A 19735-nucleotide genomic window follows, 5' to 3' on the forward strand; every position below is an offset into this window, starting at 1 on the left:
TGTTGGTTTGTACCTGTACTTTTGGATCCTCCTCTATAGGTGGATCTACGAAAGGAACCTCTTTGTGTCGGCTGCTGCAATGCTCCCATTGATTTAGCCGTTTCTGTATCCTTTTTCATTTTTTCTAGGGCCTCATCTGTCCCTGTGCCAAAAAGTGTTTTCCCATCAAAAGGTTGATTAAGTAACGAGGTTTGTACCTCTTGTTTGAATCCTGACACTCTGAGCCATGCATGTCTCCTTAACATGATGCTTGTATTTGTCGACCTTGCCGCAGTTTCTGCCGCGTCTAGGGCGCACTTTATTGAAGTGTTAGTAATTAACTTCCCTTCTTGTATAAGTTGATCAGCTCTCTTTTGATGTTCTTTAGGGAGATGTTTGATGAGTGTTTCTAACTCATCATAATGCGCTCTGTCATACCTTGCAAGTAGTGCTTGCGTATTAGCTATGCGCCAACTGTTTGCCGCTTGAGATGCTACTCTCTTGCCAGAGGCATCTATTAGTTTAGACTCTTTGTCAGGAGGTGGCGCTTCTCCTGTAGATAAAGAGTTTGCTCTCTTGCGAGCGTTTGTGACCACTAGTGAGTCTAGAGGAATTTGTCCCTTAATGTATATTGGGTCTTTTGGAGCTGCCCTATATTTTTTATCAATTCTTGGGTTCAATACCCTAGCCCTCACTGGGTCTTTGAATATCTCTGATGTATGACTGAGAAGGCCTTTTAGCATTGGTAGTGTTCCTGATGTTTTTTGTGCAGAAGGTAGTGTCTCTAATAAGAAGTCCTGTACTAGAGGTTCTGTATGTAGGTCTACCTTATGAAATGTTGCTGCTCTAGTAATGAGTTGTGCAAACCCAGTATTGTCATCAGGAGGTGAAGGTTTTGAGGGATATGACTCAAGGTCGGTATCATTACCTGATCCCACATTATACTCCTCCCATGGGTCTGCCTCCTCTGGGATTGTGTCCTCATCATCCCCAGGGTGTCCCCCCTCCCCTGTGTCACTCTCTCCATCTGTTGTAGGTGTAGATGGACGTGTGGGAGGAATATCTGGCCTATTGTGAGGAATAGGCGAAGATGGTGTGTGAGGTTTGGGAGAAGGGGGAGGAGTTGTATTCGTCCCCATTGTTCTCTTCTTTGGATGAGCCTTGTCGTCCAAATGTTCATGTTTCCTCTTTTTAGGTAGTTCTGTGACTACCTTGCCAGTCTTTGGGTCAATAAACAAAGTCTTTTGTTTAGGATCCGTTCCGTGTTCCTGTGTCGGTACCGCAGTTTTCGGTTCCGAAAGGTGTTTTTTCTTTGAAATGTCCATTTGTATTTTCGGTGCCGAAGTTTTGTTCGGATCCGACTTCTTCGGTATCGAAGATGTCCCCGGTGTCGAGGGTGTTTTCGGCGCCGAAGCGTGCTTCGGTGTCGACATGGACTGCTTCGACTTCGAGCTTTCCTTGACCTGGTGCTTCGGTGTCGATGTGGTCGGTTTATCGGAACCGGAACCACTATGATGGGGGACCGAGTGTTTCGGTTTCTGTTTCGTTGCCGGGCTCGAAGGCGGGGCGTTGGAAACTTTTTTCGGTTGTCTGACCGGGCTCGAGGGCGGGGTCGACACCGTGCGGGGTCTGTTTTTCGGTAAAGGGACGTCGTCACTCACGGTTTGTTGGACGTCGATTTCCTCGACGTCGGACTCGTCCGCTTCTGACCCCGCCTCGTCGGCCTCTTCTTCCTCCTCTTCTGGGTGCTGGTCCTCGAACAGCTCCGGGATTGCTTGTGACTGCATTCTCGATACCTCGTGTCTTCGGGCTCGACGGTTTCTAATCGTCGACTTTGACGAGAACGCTGCACAGGCCTCACAGTCCCTGGATTCGTGTTCAGGGGACAAGCAGAGGTTGCACACTTCGTGTAGGTCCTTGTGTGGGAACTTAGCACCACACGTTGGACATTTTTTGAATGGAGTCCTTTCCATGGACCCCGGGCTGGACTACGTCGAGTTTCTCGTAGTCGTCGTCCTTCGAATCGCGTCGGTATGGAGTGAAGTCGCGTTCGATAACGATACCGTCGATTTGGAAAGGAATACGCGCCGGTTATAACCTTCTTTGTTGAAGTCGGTCCGGAGCGCTTCGATCCTCATCCGAACCCGATGGCGGAAAAAAACAATCTAAGGATGGAGCCGATGCCCATGCGCAATAACACCGAGAGGAGGAGTCACCTATGACGACAAAGACTTCTCCAGAAGAAAAACAAAGTGCAATCATCCGAGCCCAACACCAGATGGCGATCTATTCATAAATGTACCATCTGCAGCCCATATGCCTCGAACACAGTATATTTATTAATAACAACACCTCTGAACTCTTTATGAGGTCAGAGGGCTAAGCACATGACAATCTCTTACGAAACAATACTACAAGTCGCACAAAATTACAATGGTGCCCTAGGGGCACGACAAACCATATACTAAGTAAGTGGAATGTGAGAGTCGATAAAGGAAATGGAGCTGTCCAGAGGCTGTAGGATCGTTGGGACCACGTTATACTAACTTCAGGTAAGTACTAGGAGGCCCACGGAACGTGTGTGCAGACTGTGAACTCACACGCGAGATGCGTAACAGCGTCTATGGACAGTACAGTTCAAGAAAAAGGTGAGTACGGACACTCCTGACTAGATAGGATGACAACGACTGTGGAACTGAACACTAGGACAGTTAAACTACCCTTGAGCACCGAAATGCTCTTGTTACCTCACCCACGGGCCGCGGGTGCATAGGGTTCAAAGTGCGTCGGGTTCTCGCGTTGAAGTCAAGGGAGCCTGAAAGAAAAGATGCTGCAGGCGACCAGGAGGAAGATGTCCTGTGCAATCCAAGGGTGGATTGTTGAAGAAGGAGACCTGAAAGCAGAGGGGACAATGTTCACAGTCACTAGCCAGTGACTGGAGTGGAACCAGGAAGGAACCAGATGTCGACGTCGCGATCAGGTGAAGAGTGGACGCTTGACTCTGCAGCCACGTGGACCAGGAGGTGTCTTCGACGACCAGGATGGAGGCACGAGCTGTCCCACGCAGGCTCTCGCTGTCGGCGGTGTCGAATCCGGGCTTGGACTCAACAGGCCTTGGCAAAGGCAACCCACGCGGTGAGTGAAGAAAGGGTCTGGTGCGGACTAGGAGAGTCCGGGGTGCCCCTCTTTTGGAACGGAGCAGCCGGCAAGTGACCAGACAACGCGTCGAGCAGGAACCAAGCAGACGGGCCCCACGCAGATCTCGTGGATGCTGGAGGGCTGATCTTCGGTGCAGGGGCTGCTCGGGGCTGGGGCTTCTCAGTCCCCAAAGCACTTGGTCGAGTTTACCTCGGGAGTCGTGCTGGAAACGAAGTGCAGGTTTGTTCAAGATGGCCGGTCCCACGTGTCTTGTCGCACCCACGGGTCTCAGCTTTGCTGCAGATGTGAGTTGAGGTCGGAGAGGTCTGGGAATCCGGGTCTCGTCGGGCTCTGAAGTCTGGATCTTCGAGGGAAGACGACAAAGTGAAGCCGCTGGACGCTTGATGGTGCCTGCAGTTGCAGGGTGGACACTCCTTGTCCACAAGGGATATTCTTCAGCCTTCTGTGGAGCAGAACGTCGAAGCCCAGAGTTTCTTCTTGTTGAATAGTTCAGGATAATCTAATTTGGAATGGGACCAGCTCCTACCTTTATTCTCCTAAAGGGGGCTGCACTACTGACTAGGTCCCTCCCCTGGGTAGGACCAGGAAGGGGGGTGGCTACACCCCCTATCCTTTGTCCGGTTTCCCGCCAGAGCTGGGGCTGGGATGCCCCAGCAACTGGTTTGAACCGGTGTATGCACAGGGCACCTTGTGTGCCCCAGGCATGTCTCATTCCTTTCAGGCCTCCCTACCTCAATACACAAAATCCTGTCTGGGGTGGTGCTAGCACCTCCCAAGGCAGGAAACCCTTTGTCCAGGCCATCCTCGCTGGAAGGACTCCCAGCAGCAGGAGGTCAGACTTGTGTCTGTGGTGGCAGCATCCATTTTGTGATGCTGAGGCTCGAGTTAACTTTAACCGGGGTTCGCAGTTACATACATGTCGTGTCCCTCTAGAAGGGTGGAATGCTACCCCCGTCGCCAGAATTGGCGAGGGGGTAGTATTCCAATTCGTATGACACCTTACTCGACATGTTTTGATAATGTTATACCAGAGTTGGCATTTAACCGCGAGGTTGATAATGCACTTAAGAGTATATGGTATAGCGGTATCATGGAACAGCTATTAGGACTTGGTTCCGCAAGCTGCAAACGGGCTCAGCTCATGCCAGAGCACCATCTCACATAACTCCAAGCACTCTGCCTTCAGGATTGATAAGGCCTGCCATAGGAGTGACTGATAGGAATATATGTGTCCATTTTAGGGTTAGATACAGGTATACTATATCTACAGCAAGGGGTGTTTACACCACCTTGCCCCAGCTGTCATGCAGCCAGTTGTGTCAGATTTCGATGGCCATCCAGCGGTGGCATAATACATGCTTCAGGCCCTGGTAGGCCCTGGGTACACCTATGCCCTGGGTACAGGGACTGATAAGGTGGCCCAGTACCAATTGGTAAATGCACCTAAAGTACATGGTTGTCAATTTAGAGAGAGAACAGCTAGGCTGTGAGTCTGATTAGCAGGCCCACAGCCAGGGAAAGTCGTAAATCAGTGAAGCAAAAAGCAAAAATCTGGGGTGACCATAGGATTGCAGACCCCACTCTCCTACATAACCCCCCCCCCCCCCCCCAAACTTAGGGACATTAAACTAACCTTGACCAGGTGAGTCTTCCTGTTCTAAGTGGAAATACCTGGAGAGACCATCTGCATTGCCATGGTCAGTCCCTGGTCTGTGCTCCACTGTAAAGTCCATCCCCTGTAGGGAAATGGACCACCTAAGAAGTTTGGGGTTTCACCCTTCATCTGATTTAGCCATAAGAGGGGCTTATGGTCGGTCTGAATCTTGAAGTGAGTTCCAAACAAGTAGGGCCTCAACTTCTTCAGGGCCCAAACCTTAGCAAAGGCCTCCCTCTCTATAGCTGACCAACGTTTCTCTCTAGGGGTCAGCCTTCTGCTTATAAAAGCAATGGGCTGGTCATGACCATCAATATTCAGTTGAGAAAGAACAGCTCCCACACCCAACTCAGATGCATCTGTTTGGACAATGAAGGTTTTGGAATAGTCAGGACTCTTGAGAATAGGTGCAGTACACATGGCCTGCTTTAGGTCATCAAATGCCTTCTGACAGCTAACTGTCCACTGACCTTTCTTTGGCATTTTCTTGCTTGTCAAGTCATTAAGTGGTGTCACAATGGACCCATAATTTTTGGCAAACTTCCTATAGTAACCAGACAGGCCCAAGAAAGCTCTGACCTGTGTCTGGGTGGTTGGAGGAGCCCAGTCCTTTATGGCCTTCATCTTGCTCTCCAATGGTTGAACCTGGCCTCCACCCACAAGGTGGCCCAGGTACACAACCTGACTCTGCCCTATCTGGCACTTAGTAGCCTTGATAGTGAGGCCTGCCTTTTGCAGGGCTACAAAACGTTCCTCAGGTGGATCAGGTGATCCTCCCAGGTGGAACTAAAGACAGCAATATCATCTAGATATGCTGCACAGAAGTCATCCAACCCAGTGAGAACTTGGTTCACCAACCTTTGAAAAGTGGCAGGTGCATTTTTCAAACCAAAGGGCATCACCACAAATTGGTAATGACCTCCTGGGGTAGAAAATGCTGTTTTGGCCTTGGCCTCCTCAGCTAACCTGATCTGCCAATAACCAGCTGTTAGGTCAAATGTACTTAAGAAAGTTGCAGAAGCCAACTTGTCTATCAGTTCATCTGCCCTAGGTATTGGATGGGCATCTGTCTTAGTGACAGCATTGAGACCCCTGTAGTCTACACAAAACCTCATCTCTCTCTTACCATCCTGGGTGTGAGGTTTAGGCACTAGAACGACAGGACTAGCCCAAGGGCTCTCTGAGGGTTCAATGACTCCCAATTCCAACATCTTTTGGACTTCTTTCTTTATGCAGTCCCTGACGTGGTCAGGTTGCCTGTAGATTTTACTCTTGACAGGCAGACTGTCACCAGGGTCCATCTCATGGGTGCACCAGTTTGTCTGACTGGGGGTCAGTGAAAACATTTGCCTGAAGGATTGAAGAACCTGTTTACAATCCTCTTGTTGATGAGCAGAGAGGCTGTCAGAAAAGACTACACCATCTACTGACCCATCATCAGGGTTCTGAGTGAGCAGGTCTGGGAGAGGGTCACTCTCTTCCTCCTGCCCCTCATCTGTGGCCTTGAGCAAGCCCATGTCCTCCCTGTTGACAAATGCTTTGAGCCTGTTTACATGAAGCACCCTGTGGGGGCTCCTGGGAGTTCCCATATCCACCAAGTAGGTGACTTCTCCCTTTTGCTCAATGATGATGTGGGGTCCACACCATTTGTCTTAGAGAGCTGCTGGGGCCACTGGCTCCAACACCCACACCTTCTGTCCTGCATGGTAAACAGTTAGGACAGCCTTTTGGTCATGCCAAGCTTTTTGAAGTTCTTGGCTGGCCTCAAGGTTTTTAGATGCCTTCTCCATGTACTCTGCCATCCTGGAGCGGAGACCAAGTACATAGTCCACTATGTCAAGCTTAGGCTTTTTGAGAGGTAACTCCCATCCTTCCTTCACAAGACATAGGGGTCCTCTTACAGGGTGCCCAAACAGAAGCTCAAAAGGGCTGTAACCAACCCCCTTCTGTGGGACCTCTCTGTAAGCAAACAGGAGGCAGGGTAAAAGGATATCCCATCTTCGCCTGAGCTTCTCAGGTAATCCTTTTATCATCCCTTTGAGAGTCTTGTTGAATCTCTCAACAAGCCCATTGCACTGTGGGTGATAGGGTGTGGTGAATGTATAATTGACACCACATTCCTTCCACATAGCAGTCAAGTATCCTGACATGAAGTTTGCACCTCTGTCAGAGACAACCTCCTTAGGAAACCCCACTCTGGAGAAAACTCCAAGTAGGGCCCTGGCCACAACAGGAGCTGTAGTGGTCTTAAGGGGAATAGCTTCTGGATACCTGGTGGCATGATCCACTACCACCAGTATAAATCTGTGCCCAGATGCTGTTGGGGGGTCCATTGGTCCAACAATGTCAATCCCCACTCTTTCAAAGGGAACCCCCACCACAGGTAGTGGTATAAGGGGGGCCTTTGTTGTGCCACCTGATTTGCCACTGGCTTGGCAGGTGACACATGAGCGACAAAACTTTTTAGTGTCTTCAGACATATGAGGCCAGTGAAAGTGTGGGGCAAGCCTGTCCCAAGTCTTGTTCTGGCCTAAGTGACCTGCAAGGGGAATCTCATGGGCTAAGGTGAGAAGAAAACCTCTAAGAGACAAGGGGATGACCAGCCTCCTGGTAGCACCAGGCTTGGGGTCTCTTGCCTCAGAGTATAGGAGTCCATCTTCCCAATAAACTTTATGGGCACCTGTAGCATTCCCTGCAGCCTCAGCAGCAGCCTGCTGTCTGAGGGGTTCAAGAGAGGAACAATCTAATTGGGCCTGCCTCAAGTCTGCCCTGGAAGGTCCCCCTGTCACAAGAAACCCAACCCGATCAGGCTCAAGTTCTTCTAGGACAGTTCCTTCTGGGGTCTCTGGGTCAGCCTCCTGAGAGGGCTGATCCTCAACCTGGGGCAAGGGGGAAGGCTCTGCCTTAACCCTACCATTCCTTCTCTTGGGTAGTGTCTGGTCCATTCTTCCAGGATCCAGCACTTGTTCAGCTGGGCATTTCTTGGCCTGTGACCTGGTCACAGCAAGGACATGTGAGGAGAGACCTAGCATTTCTACATGAGTCCTGTACTCCACATCTGACCACAGTGAGGATTCCAAATCATTGCCCAAAAGACAATCTACTGGGAGGTCTGAACTAACTACAACCCTTTTGAGGCCAGTTACCCCTCCCCAGGAGAAATTAACAACTGCCATACTGTGATTGGTAGTGACATAGCTAGCATTGGTCACTAGGTAATCTGAACCTAGCATGATATGGTCAGGGTCCACAAATGTTGGTGTCACCATAGTGACATTGGCACATGTGTCCCTGTAGGCCTGAGCCATTTTTCCATTGATTAAAGGCGTTTGCCTGTATTTGCCCAGAGTACTAGGACTTACAGTAGGGGTCATATCCATGTCCCCAGTACAAACAAGAACTGCCTGAGTAGGAATTCTAACTAAGTCAGAACCCACCTCAGTTCCCAGGGTTAACCCAACTATAGCCTTGGGAGGTACACTACCACTACTAACTGTACTAGGGGGTGCAGGTGTCTTAGGGACAGTAGTGGTAGGAGTTTGGCCTTTCTTGGTGCACTCACTAAACCAGTGAGTCTTACTTTTACAGTATTGGCACCATGGTTTCTTAGGACCATCATTCTTCTTCTTTTGGGAAGTTTGGGACCCACCCTCCTTAGGTTGTTGGGGCCCTGTTGAAGACTTCTGGTCATTTTGCTTATTCTCATTACCCTTCTGGTCTGCTTTCTTCTGGCCACCACCCTGGTTCTGCTGCTTGACCCTTGTCCTGACCCATCTGTCTGCCTTCTTTCCCAATTCTTGGGGAGAGGTCAGATCTGAGTCAATCAAGTGCTGATGCAACAACTGGTTCTGACAATTATTTAAGATTTGCTCTCTCATAATTAGATTATACAATCCTATGTAATCAGTAACTTTACTTCCCAGTAACCAGCCTTCCAAAGCCTTAGTGACACAATCCACAAAGTCAGTCCAATCTTGAGCCTGAGTTTTCTGGGTATCCCTGAACATCAACCTGTACTGTTCAGTGGTTAAGCCAAACCCATCAATCAGAGCAAGTTTCAAGACTTGGTAATCATTAGCATCCTCATCTCTAACAGTGAGGAGCTTGTCTCTACCTTTACCTTCAAAGGAGAGCCACAATATAGCTGCCCACTGACTCTGGGGTACCTGCTGTACTTTGCAGGCTCTCTCCAAAGCAGTCATCCACTTGTGGATGTCATCCCCTGTCTTATAGGGGGGCACTATTTTTACTTCCCTCTGGATCCTCAGATTAGCCTGTCTCATCCTTGCTTCATGTTCTCTCCTCTGAGGGGAAGTCATTCTCCTCTGGGGAACAGTCATTCTCCTCTGAGCAGGGGCATGAGAGTGCACAGATCTATTGGAGTCCCTAGAATGAGACCTATCTCTTCTAACTCCAAAGTTAGGCCTGCTCAGGGTCAGTACTGGGGGTCCCCCAGATCCTTCCCTATGGAGGTCTAAGTTGGCCCTAGTAAGCCTGCTGACTAACTCAGGGCCTTTGTCTGCCTCATCCCCAGAGGTGTCCTCTTCTTCCTCCTCCTCTTCTACATTCTCTGTTTCAGGGAGGTCTGGATCTCCAAGGGTACCTTCTAAGGGGGGCATGCTCCCATCTGTGTTAGAAGCCTTTCTAGCATCATATGTCTCTAAGAGACCTAACAGAAAAGGAGTGGTAGGGTTAGAACCCTGTTTCAATTTCCTGGAGGTACACAATTGTCATCTCCTGGAAACTGAGAGCTGCATATCTGGAAAGGACCTGTGGAGGGTCACTAACCACTTGGGGAGTCTCTGAAGACTCTCCATGGGTAGACATGCTTCTAGTGAGGTGTAAGTGATGCACCTACCTACACTATGGGTTTTCCTACTGATCCCTTGCTAAGAGTTGTAGTCAGGGTGTGCTAGGCACTTTCTACTACAACAGCTGGTTCAGTAGAACTCAGAGTATTTCTAAGCTTGTTATATGTACCTAGGTACCTTATGTGATCTTTCAAATGATATTTCAAGATATGTGGTAAAAACAACAGCAAGCTCAAATCCCACCGCTGCCACCAATGTGAAAAGTTGGCCTGATATATGATGCTCACTAGTTCTAGTGATCACCTTGTATCAGTCCAAACAACCCTTATGGTGATTGGTTGTAAGTCAACCTTATAGACCAGCTATCCTAATGGTAGCATGGACAAAGCAGTCTTAGGCTAAACTCTTTTGGCATGTGAAGCCAGCTGTTTTACCACAATATAACCCCTTGAATACCAGATGAAAGGACACCACACAGGTTGTTATGAAAATAAACAGTATATTTATTAATAACAACACCTCTGAACTCTTTGAGGTCAGAGGGCTAAGCACATGACAATCTCTTACGAAAAATACTACAAGTCACACAAAATTACAATGGTGCCCTAGGGGCACGACAAACAATATACTAAGTAAGAGGAATGTGAGAGTCGATAAAGGAAATGGAGCTGTCCAGAGGCTGTAGGATCGTTGGGACCACGTTATACTAACTTCAGGTAAGTACTAGGAGGCCCACGGAACGGGTGTGCAGAGTGTGAACTCACACGCGAGATGCGTAACAGCGTCTATGGACAGTACAGTTCAAGAAAAAGGTGAGTACGGACACTCCTGACTAGATAGGACGACAACGACGGTGGAACTGAACACTAGGACAGTTAAACTACCCTTGAGCACCGAAATGCTCTTGTTACCTCACCCACGGGCCGCGGGTGCATAGGGTTTAAAGTGCGTCGGGTTCTCGCGTTGAAGTCAATGGAGCCTGAAAGAAAAGATGCTGCAGGCGACCAGGAGGAAGATGTCCGGTGCAATCCAAGGGTGGATTGTTGAAGAAGGAGACCTGAAAGCAGAGGGGACAATGTTCACAGTCACTAGCCAGTGACTGGAGTGGAACCAGGAAGGAACCAGATGTTGACGTCACGATCAGGTGAAGAGTGGACGCTTGACTCTGCAGCCACGTGGACCAGGAGGTGTCTTCGACGACCAGGATGGAGGCACGAGCTGTCCCACGCAGGCTCTCGCTGTCGGCGGTGTCTAATCCGGGCTGGGACTCAACAGTCCTTGGCAAAGGCAACCCACGCGGTGAGTGAAGAAAGCGTCTGGTGCGGACTAGGAGAGTCCGGGGTGCCCCTCTTTTGGAACGGAGCAAGGGCCAGTCTGGAGCAACCAGACCAGCAGCAAAGATTCAAAGGTTTGTCGGGGATGGGGCTTCTCAGTCCCCAAAGCACTTGATCGAGTTTACCTCGGGAGTCGTGCTGGAAGCGAAGTGCAGGTTCGTTCAAGATGGCCGGTCCCACGTGTCTCGTCGCACCCACGGGTCTCAGCTTTGCTGCAGATGTGAGTTGAGGTCGGAGAGGTCTGGGAATCCGGGTCTCATCGGGCTCTGAAGTCTGGATCCTCGAGGGAAGACGACAAAGTGAAGCCGCTGGACGCTTGATGGTGCCTGCAGTTGCAGGGTGGACACTCCTTGTCCACAAGGGAGATTCTTCAGTCTTCTGTGGAGCAGAACGTCGAAGGCCAGAGTTTCTTGTTGTTGAATAGTTCAGGATAATCTAATTTGGAATGGGACCAGCTCCTACCTTTATTCTCCTGAAGGGGGGGCTGCACTACTGACTAGGTCCCTCCCCTGGGTGGAACCAGGAAGGGGGGTGGCTACACCCCCTATCCTTTGTCCGGTTTCCCGCCAGAGCTGGGGCTGGGATGCCCCAGCAACTGGTTTGAACCGGTGTATGCACAGGGCACCTTGTGTGCCCCAGGCATGTCTCATTCCTTTCAGGCCTCCCTACCTCAATACACAAAATCCTGTCTGGGGTGGTGCTAGCACCTCCCAAGGCAGGAAACCCTTTGTCCAGGCCATCCTCGCTGGAAGGACTCCCAGCAGCAGGAGGTCAGACTTGTGTCTATGGTGGCAGCATCCATTTTGTGATGCTGAGGCTCGAGTTAACTTTAACCGGGGTTCGCAGTTACATACATGTCGTGTCCCTCTAGAAGGGGGGAATGCTACCCCCGTCGCCAGAATTGGCGAGGGGTTAGTATTCCAATTCGTATGACACCTTACTCGACATGTTTTGATAATGTTATACCAGAGTTGGCATTTAACCGCGAGGTTGATAATGCACTTAAGAGTATATGGTATAGCGGTATCATGGAACAGCTATTAGGACTTGGTTCCGCAAGCTGCAAACGGGCTCAGCTCATGCCAGAGCACCATCTCACATAATTCCAAGCACTCTGCCTTCAGGATTGATAAGGCCTGCCATAGGAGTGACTGATGGGAATATATGTGTCCATTTTAGGGTTAGATACAGGTATACTATATCTACAGCAAGGGGTGTTTACACCACCTTGCCCCAGCTGTCATGCAGCCAGTTGTGTCAGATTTAGATGGCCATCCAGGGGTGGCATAATACATGCTTCAGCCCCTGGTAGGCCCTGGGTACACCTATGCCCTGGGTACAGGGACTGATAAGGTGGCCCAGTACCAATTGGTAAATGCACCTAAAGTACATGGTTGTCAATTTAGAGAGAGAACTGTTAGGCTGTGGGTCTGATTAGCAGGCCCACAGCCAGGGAAAGTCGTAAATCAGTGAAGCAAAAAGCAAAAATCTGGGGTGACCATAGGATTGCAGACCCCACTCTCCTACAGAGGATATGAGGAAATATTGCCTGAAGAATGGAAAGGAGCTTCATAGAGTTGATCCTCTTAAATGACCATCTTGACCTACTTTAAACTCTTTCAAAATCCACATCTGGCAAATCCACAAATACCCACATCTGGCAACACAACTTTAATTATTCATATCAGTTTTAAAATATACATATTAACTATAATGTCCCCAAAATGTTTCTGAGCCCAAGAGTTAAACTTTTAGACTGTATATCTGGTAACAAAAAAAGCCTGGAAGCAGTTAGTGGGTGATATGTTTTTGACTTACCCGTAGAACACTCATTGCAGACAAATTTGCCAGATGGGACTTCGGTCATTCCCAAGCACTCCAGGTGGAAGGCCCCACAGCACTGAGACTCGCACAGTAGCAGCTCCCCGGGCTTCTCACACATCTACAGTAGGATCAACACACAACATGCTTAAGACCTGAGAATTAACCCTTTCTCTTCACAGGACAATGTCTCGATTTTCAGCACACCTGGAAAAACATAATCCATTAATTTTTCATATTTTGTATGTCTGTTACCAACAATCAACCAATCAACAACAATCAACCAACATGACAATACTATGCTATTTGGCTATTGATGTGCAAAACATATATCTTTCAATTTCGCAAAACAAGTAGTTTCCCACAGGATCAGCTGGGAGGCTGGGGAGGTTCTCTAGAAATTTAAACAGTGCCTAAACATCGGATTATTCAATAACTCATTTGGACAAATGCACAAGTTACTACTTGTGTAACGATATATCTGTAAGAGACTATTAGTTAGTGATAGATTTCTTACCATAGAATAACCCTCGGGCGTTAAGACTGGATCCAGAAAGCTTTCCTCAGCAGTACCCCTGCGCGTCGATAGGCTCCGTGTGCGTTGTATTCGCAGAGAAGACATCACTGGAGCTACTTAGACGAGCCCATGCGCGCTGACGTCAGTTCTGTACACAACCCGCCTCTGCGAGGCACACGTCCGCGGATGCGCTGGGACTGTTGATGCACAGGCTTGTTCTGAAATGAACGTGTTTGTACGCCCCTTCGGGAGCTTCGAAAGGAACGAAAGTTAGAAGCGGGAGGAGTATGTGTGGCCGAAAGGCCTAAGGACTGGGCCGTGGCCCGAGAGTCCTTGAAACGCTCCAATGTGGAAACCACCCTATCACCAAAAAGGGCGAGTGCCATCAAAGGGCATGTCCATCAAAGTATTCTGGACAACTGCTGAAAAACCAGTCGTCCTCAACCAGGCATGACGGCGTAGCGCCACCGTTGTGGAAATTTCCCTGCCCAGTTAATCAGCAGTATCGCACAAGTTACTACTTGTGTAACGATATATCTGTAAGAGACATTAGTTAGTGATAGATTCCTTACCTTAGAATATCCCCAAGCGTCAGACTTGATCCGGAAATGTTTTGCGTAGCAGTACCCTTGCGCGTCGGTAGGCGTCGTCTGCGGCTTCGCGTCCGTCGTCGTGGGCGCTGTGATGACGTCATCGGAGTACTTAGACGCCGCCTCCGCATGCTGACGTCAGTTCTTAGACACAGCTTTTCCGCGCCAGAAGCGCTGAGCCATGTTAAAAACCAACACTGGTGCCATTGAAACTAGGGCCCTGAAAGGGGATAACCCTAACCCTAGATATCGGTTCGCAGAACGGGGAGGATGGGTGGGTCGGTAACGAATCTATCACTAACTAATGTCTCTTACAGATATATCGTTACACAAGTAGTAACTTGTGCATCTGAAAGAGACACGTTAGTGATAGATTCCTTACCTTAGAATAGATACCCCAGCAATACCAACCACGGTGGTGGGTCTGCGAACCAATAATCACACCAGAAAGTCCTCGAGGACAGAACGGCCAAAGAAGTCATCCCCCCGGACTTGACTGTCCAGGCAGTAGCGCCGTGCGAACGTGTGCAGCGATGCCCACGTAGCTGCCTGGCAAATGTCCTGTAAGGGCACTCCCCGGCCCAGGGCAGTTGTAGTTGCCGTGGCCCGAGTGGAATGAGCCCTCAATCCAACAGGGGGCTCCTTCTTAGCCATGGAGTAACATGCCTGGATACACAAGATGATCCACCGGGAGATGGTCCGCTTGTGTACCGCCTTCCCCTTCTTAGCACCCACGTAGCCAACAAAAAGTTGGTCATCCACCCGGAACTGGCGTGTGCGATCCAAATAGAATGAGAGCGCACGTTTTGGGTCCAGACGGTGGAGCCGCTCTTCCTCTTTAGAGGGATGCGGAGGCGGAAAGAAGGTCGGCAAGGTGATGGACTGCCCGATGTGGAAGGCTGAGACAACCTTGGGCAGGAAAGATGGCTTAGTACGCAACACAACCTTGTCCGGATGGACAGAAAGGAAAGGTGGAGTACAAGAAAGGGCCTGGAGCTCACTCACTCTCTTGGCAGAGGTGATGGCAACCAGGAAAGCAGTCTTTAGAGTCAGAAGACGAAGAGGACAGTTGTGAAGTGGCTCAAAGGGAGCGCACATCAGGAAGGTAAGAACGAGGTTCAAGTACCACTGGGGCATCACGAAGGTTACAGGAGGGAACATGTGCGTGATGCCCTTAAGAAAGCGATTTACAATAGGGGACTTGTACAAAGAAGGCTGATCAGGGAGCCTCAAGAAGGCAGAAAGGGCAGAAAGGTAGCCCTTGACAGTGCCCAGAGCAGAGCCCTGCTGGGCAAGAGAAAGAAGGAAGAGGAGAACCTCAGAAAGGGGGGCAGAGAGTGGATCCACAGCCTTTGCTGTGCACCATGCCACAAATCTGTTCCACCTGCAGGCGTATACCGACTTTGTGGAGGGACGCCTGGCTGCCAGAATGACGTTACAGACTTCGGGAGGCAAGTCAAATGGCCTCAACTGTCGCCGCTCAATCTCCAAGCTTGTAGGTGGAGACTGGACAGGTTCGGGTGGAGGACCGTCCCCTGCTGCTGCGACAGAAGGTTCTCCCGAAGGGGCAGACTAATCGGGGGATCTACTGACATGCTGAGTAGCTCGGGATACCAGTATCTTCATGCCCAGTCCGGAGCCACAAGGATAACCTGGGCCCGGTCGCGCCTGATCTTCTTCAGCACTCTGGGCAGAGGTGGTATAGGCGGAAAGGCGTACAACAGACCGCAACTCCACTCGCGACGAAAAGAGTCTCCAAGAGAGTGCCGCCTTGGAAATTCCAACGCGCAGAACCGATGACATTGCACGTTCTCTTCGGTGGCGAATAGATCTAACCAAGGCTCTCCCCATTGCTGAAAGAGGCCTTGCGCCACGTCCGAGTTCAGACGCCATTCGTGATCCATCATGCACCGACGGCTGAGTTCGTCCGCCCTGCCATTCAGAGAACCTGCCAGGTATTGAACTACCAGGGTCACACCCTGACTTTCCAGCCACTGCCAGAGGCGCAGAGCCTCCTGGCATAGGGTCCACGACCCCACCCCGCCCTGTTTGTTGCAGTACCACATGGCGGTGGTGTTGTCCGTGAACACCTGCACCATACTCCCCCGGACAGAGGGGAGGAATGCCTTCAGCGCTAGACGAATCGCCCGTAACTCCAACAGGTTGATGTGGAGCCGGGCCTCCGCCGGAGATTAGAGTCCTCTGATCTCCGCCTCCCCCATGTGGCCACCCCAGCCCTGGAGGGACGCGTCCGTCACAACTACGTGCCCCGGGTGGGGTAGGGAGAGGGACCTGCCACTGACCCAATCACGGTCCGTGAGCCACCACTGCAACTGTCTTGCAGTGCCCTCCGAGATCAAGACGTGATCGGACAAGTTGCCCTGATGCTGGGCCCACTGAAACTTCAGGTCCCACTGCAGAGCCCGCATCCGCCACCGGGCGTGACGCACCAGTAGGATGCAGGAGGCCATCAGCCCCAGAAGCCGCAGCGTCAACCTGACCGAGACTCGGGATAAAGGCTGAAAGATGGGAATCAGAGCCTGAATATCACGAACCCGCTGTTCGGGAGGGTAAACCCGAAACTGCGCCGAGTCTAGAACCGCTCCAATGAAGAGGAGCTTCTGAGAGGGACACAGGTGCGATTTCGGCACATTGATGGAGAACCCCAGCAAATGCTGGAGGTCGGCCGTAGTCTGGAGGTGGCTGACGACTGTCTGCGGCGAGCCCTCCTTCAACAACCAGTCGTTGAGGAAGGGGAAGACTGACACCCCTAACCTGCGCAGATGAGCTGCGACCACCGCCATCACCTTCGTGAACAACCATGGGGCGCTGGTAAGGCCCAAGGGGAGCACGGTAAACTGAAAGTGCTCGTGGCCTACCGTGAACCGCAGGTAACGCCGGTGGGCCGGCAGGACGGGGATGTGAAAATAAGCATCCTGCAAGTCCAACGCTACCAACCAGTCTCTGGGGTCCAGAGCAGCTAAAACCTGAGCCAAAGTCAGCATCTTGAACTTCTCTTGACGGAGGAAGACGTTGACGTTCCGTAGGTCCAAGATCGGGCGCAGGCCCCCCTTGCCCTTCTTGGGCACCAGAAAGTAGTGGGAGTAACATCCAAACCATACTTCTGGCCCAGGAACGCGCTCGATCGCCCCCTTGGCCAAGAGGGCCGTGACTTCCTCTTGCAGAAGTTGCAAGTGATCCCCCGACACGCGGTGGAATTGCAGTGGCATGGCTGGAGGAGTCGCCTCGAAGGGGAGGGAGTAGCCCCTTCGGACGATTTGCAGCACCCACCTGTCCGATGTGACAGTGCGCCAGTGGAAGTGGTGATGGCGAACCCTGCCTCCCACAGGCGTCACATGGGCCTGAAAGCTCGGACTAGGAAGGCTTGGAGGCAGGTGCTGCGAAGGGAGGTGTGGACTGGCCTCGCCGCCGACCCCGACCTCCGCCGCCACCGCGGTTACCACGACCGCCACCGCGCTGCTGGGTATTCTGCGGTGCGTGGCTGGCAGCACGTGTGGGGACGCCCCTTCCGTGGCCACGAAAGGAGCGAAAGGCACCCGATTGCTGGCGCGTGGCCGAGAGGCCTAAGGACTTGGCCGTAGCCCTGGAGTCCTTAAAGCGCTCCAGCGCATGGTCTGCCTTGTCGCCAAAAAGGCGACGGCCATCGAACGGCATATCCAGGAGGGTGGCCTGGACATCGGTCGAGAAATTGGCGGTCCTCAACCAGGCGTGGCGGCGAACCGCCACCGTCGTTACCATCGCCCTGCCCAGTGAGTCCGTGGTATCCAGTCCACACCGGATAGAGTATCGTGCCGCATCTCGACCCTCCACGAGGGCTTGGGCGAGTTTAGCCCGGGCCTCCTCCGGGCATTGTGGCAGCACGTCCTCGAACGTGTCCCACAGGGTGTGGGTGTAGCGGCCCAAGAGACACGCGGTATTGACAGACCGCAGTCCCAAACTCAGGGACGAGAACACTTTCTTCCCGAACTGTTTGTATCTCTTGGATTCCCGATCGGGCGGGGCCATCGGGAATGCGGTCTGGGAAGTGGAGGCCTGGATAACCAGGCGCTTGGGGGTGGGATGGGTGGACAAAAAGCAAGGGTCGCCCGGAGCCGGGCGGTAGCGTCTGGCCACGTTCCTATCCACAGGCGGACTTGTGGCGGGCTTGGACCAAGTGCCCACAAGAACGTCACATAAGGCTTCATTAAACGGCAGCAGAGGCTCACTGGATCTTGCCTGCGGTTTAAGAACCTCAGTGAGGAGGTTAGTCCTCACGGCCGCAACGGGGAGCTCAAGGCCCAAGGCCTTGGCTGCCCTTGTTAACACTACGCTATAAGCAGCCCCCTACTCCGTAGCCACGGTGGGAGGGGAGACAAATCCAGTGTCTGGTGAGGTGTCAATACCACTGGCCTCCCCAAGCTCATATGTCCAGTCCTCTTGAGACTGGCACTCCTGTGCCAGAGGGTCCTCAGACCCCTCCCAATCACCTCCGTCACCAGTCTCCTGTAATTCAGGGTCAACAGACTGGGCCTCCTCATGGAAATAAAAATCTCCAAAGGCCGTCGGAAGCGGCGCCCAACGGCGCTGTTCCGGCGCCAGAGTCGGACCGAAGGGAAGATTGGGGACGGCGTCCACAACGGGCACGACACCCTCGGGGCCGGCGCCGGTGAGGTCGTGAGGTCGACCGGCGACGACCCGGATCCGGAAGCGGGTCCGGTGAGGTCCTGCGGCGCCGGGACCGAAGTTGCCGGCGGCGCCGGAGCCGAAGCACCCGGCGGCGTCGGAGCCGAAGCGCCTGACCCGCTAGGGCCTCCAGCCGGGACCGCTGGACCCGAAGGCGCCGCGGGACCCGGCTGAGGCGGGAGGGACCTCATGGCCATGAGGTACCGCTCGACCTCCTCCGGCATCGCGCCGTGCCCAGGGACCCGAAGGTGTGGGGCAGGCGGCGACGCTTGCGACTCTCTTGGAGCCGCATGGGCGGTGTCGCCCGAACCCCCGGCCGCATCGTGCGAGCGTCGGGGTGGGTCGGAGGAGCGATGATGCCGCTCCGACCTCTCATGCCTCTTACCTGAGGACTTGGATCCCGACGACCGATGTCCACTCCCGGAGCTGCGGGGACTCCGACCCCGCGACCGGTCCCTCGACCTCCCGTGGGACCGGGACCTGGAATGGCGCGGGGCCGACTGCCGGAGTTCGAGCCGCTTGCGGGACCGCTCCCGCCTAGCCTTCGACGTCAGGGCCCGGCAGTCGGAGCAGGTGCGGCCGTCAAGGTCGAGGCCTAAGCACTTCAGGCACCGGCGATGGGGGTCCGTGACCGACATCAGTCGGTCGCACTTCGAACAGGGCTTGAACCCGGGCATCCCAACCGGCACCGATGGAGTCGAAGACTCGAGTAGAAAAATGATCAAAAAGATCAAAAAGTTTAGTCAAAAAATGACTAGGGGTAGAGCTTCTCCGGATCTGCGCTAGCTGGCGCGGAAAAAAGAAGAACTGACGTCAGCGCGCATGGGCGGCGTCTAAGTACTCCGACGACGTCATTCCGGCGCTAACGACGCCGACGACGGACGCGGAGCCACAGACGGCGCCTACCGACGCGCAGGGGTATTGCTGCGCAAAAATTTCCGGATCCAGTCTGACGCCTGAGGATATTCTAAGGTAAGGAATCTATCACTAACGTGTCTCTTTCAGATGCACAAGTTACTTACCTGCGGTAACGATATATCTGTAAGAAACAGTAATTAGTGTTATATTCCTTACCTTGGAATATCCCCAGGCCTCAGACTGGATTCGGAAAGATTTTTCGTCAGCAATACCCTTGCGCGTTGGTAGGCGTCGTCTGCGGCTCCGCGTCCGTCGTCCGCATTATGATC

At 52.2% G+C, this 19735-nt stretch overlaps 1 protein-coding gene across 7 annotated transcripts in view; it reads right to left on the minus strand.

The window, feature by feature from the left end:
* NSD1 (nuclear receptor binding SET domain protein 1) overlaps positions 1–19735 on the minus strand; it is a 1209044-nt gene that overhangs the window by 353632 nt on the left and 835677 nt on the right. For all 7 annotated transcript variants that reach the window (XM_078652779.1, XM_078652777.1, XM_078652781.1 and 4 more), the window contains one exon: positions 12756–12879. In XM_078652779.1, the coding sequence (XP_078508905.1) occupies positions 12756–12879 (124 nt within the window). The remainder of the gene's footprint in view (positions 1–12755; positions 12880–19735) is intronic.

This window comes from Lissotriton helveticus, chromosome 7, assembly GCF_964261635.1.
Source record: "Lissotriton helveticus chromosome 7, aLisHel1.1, whole genome shotgun sequence".
NCBI classification, from domain to species: Eukaryota; Metazoa; Chordata; class Amphibia; order Caudata; family Salamandridae; genus Lissotriton; species Lissotriton helveticus.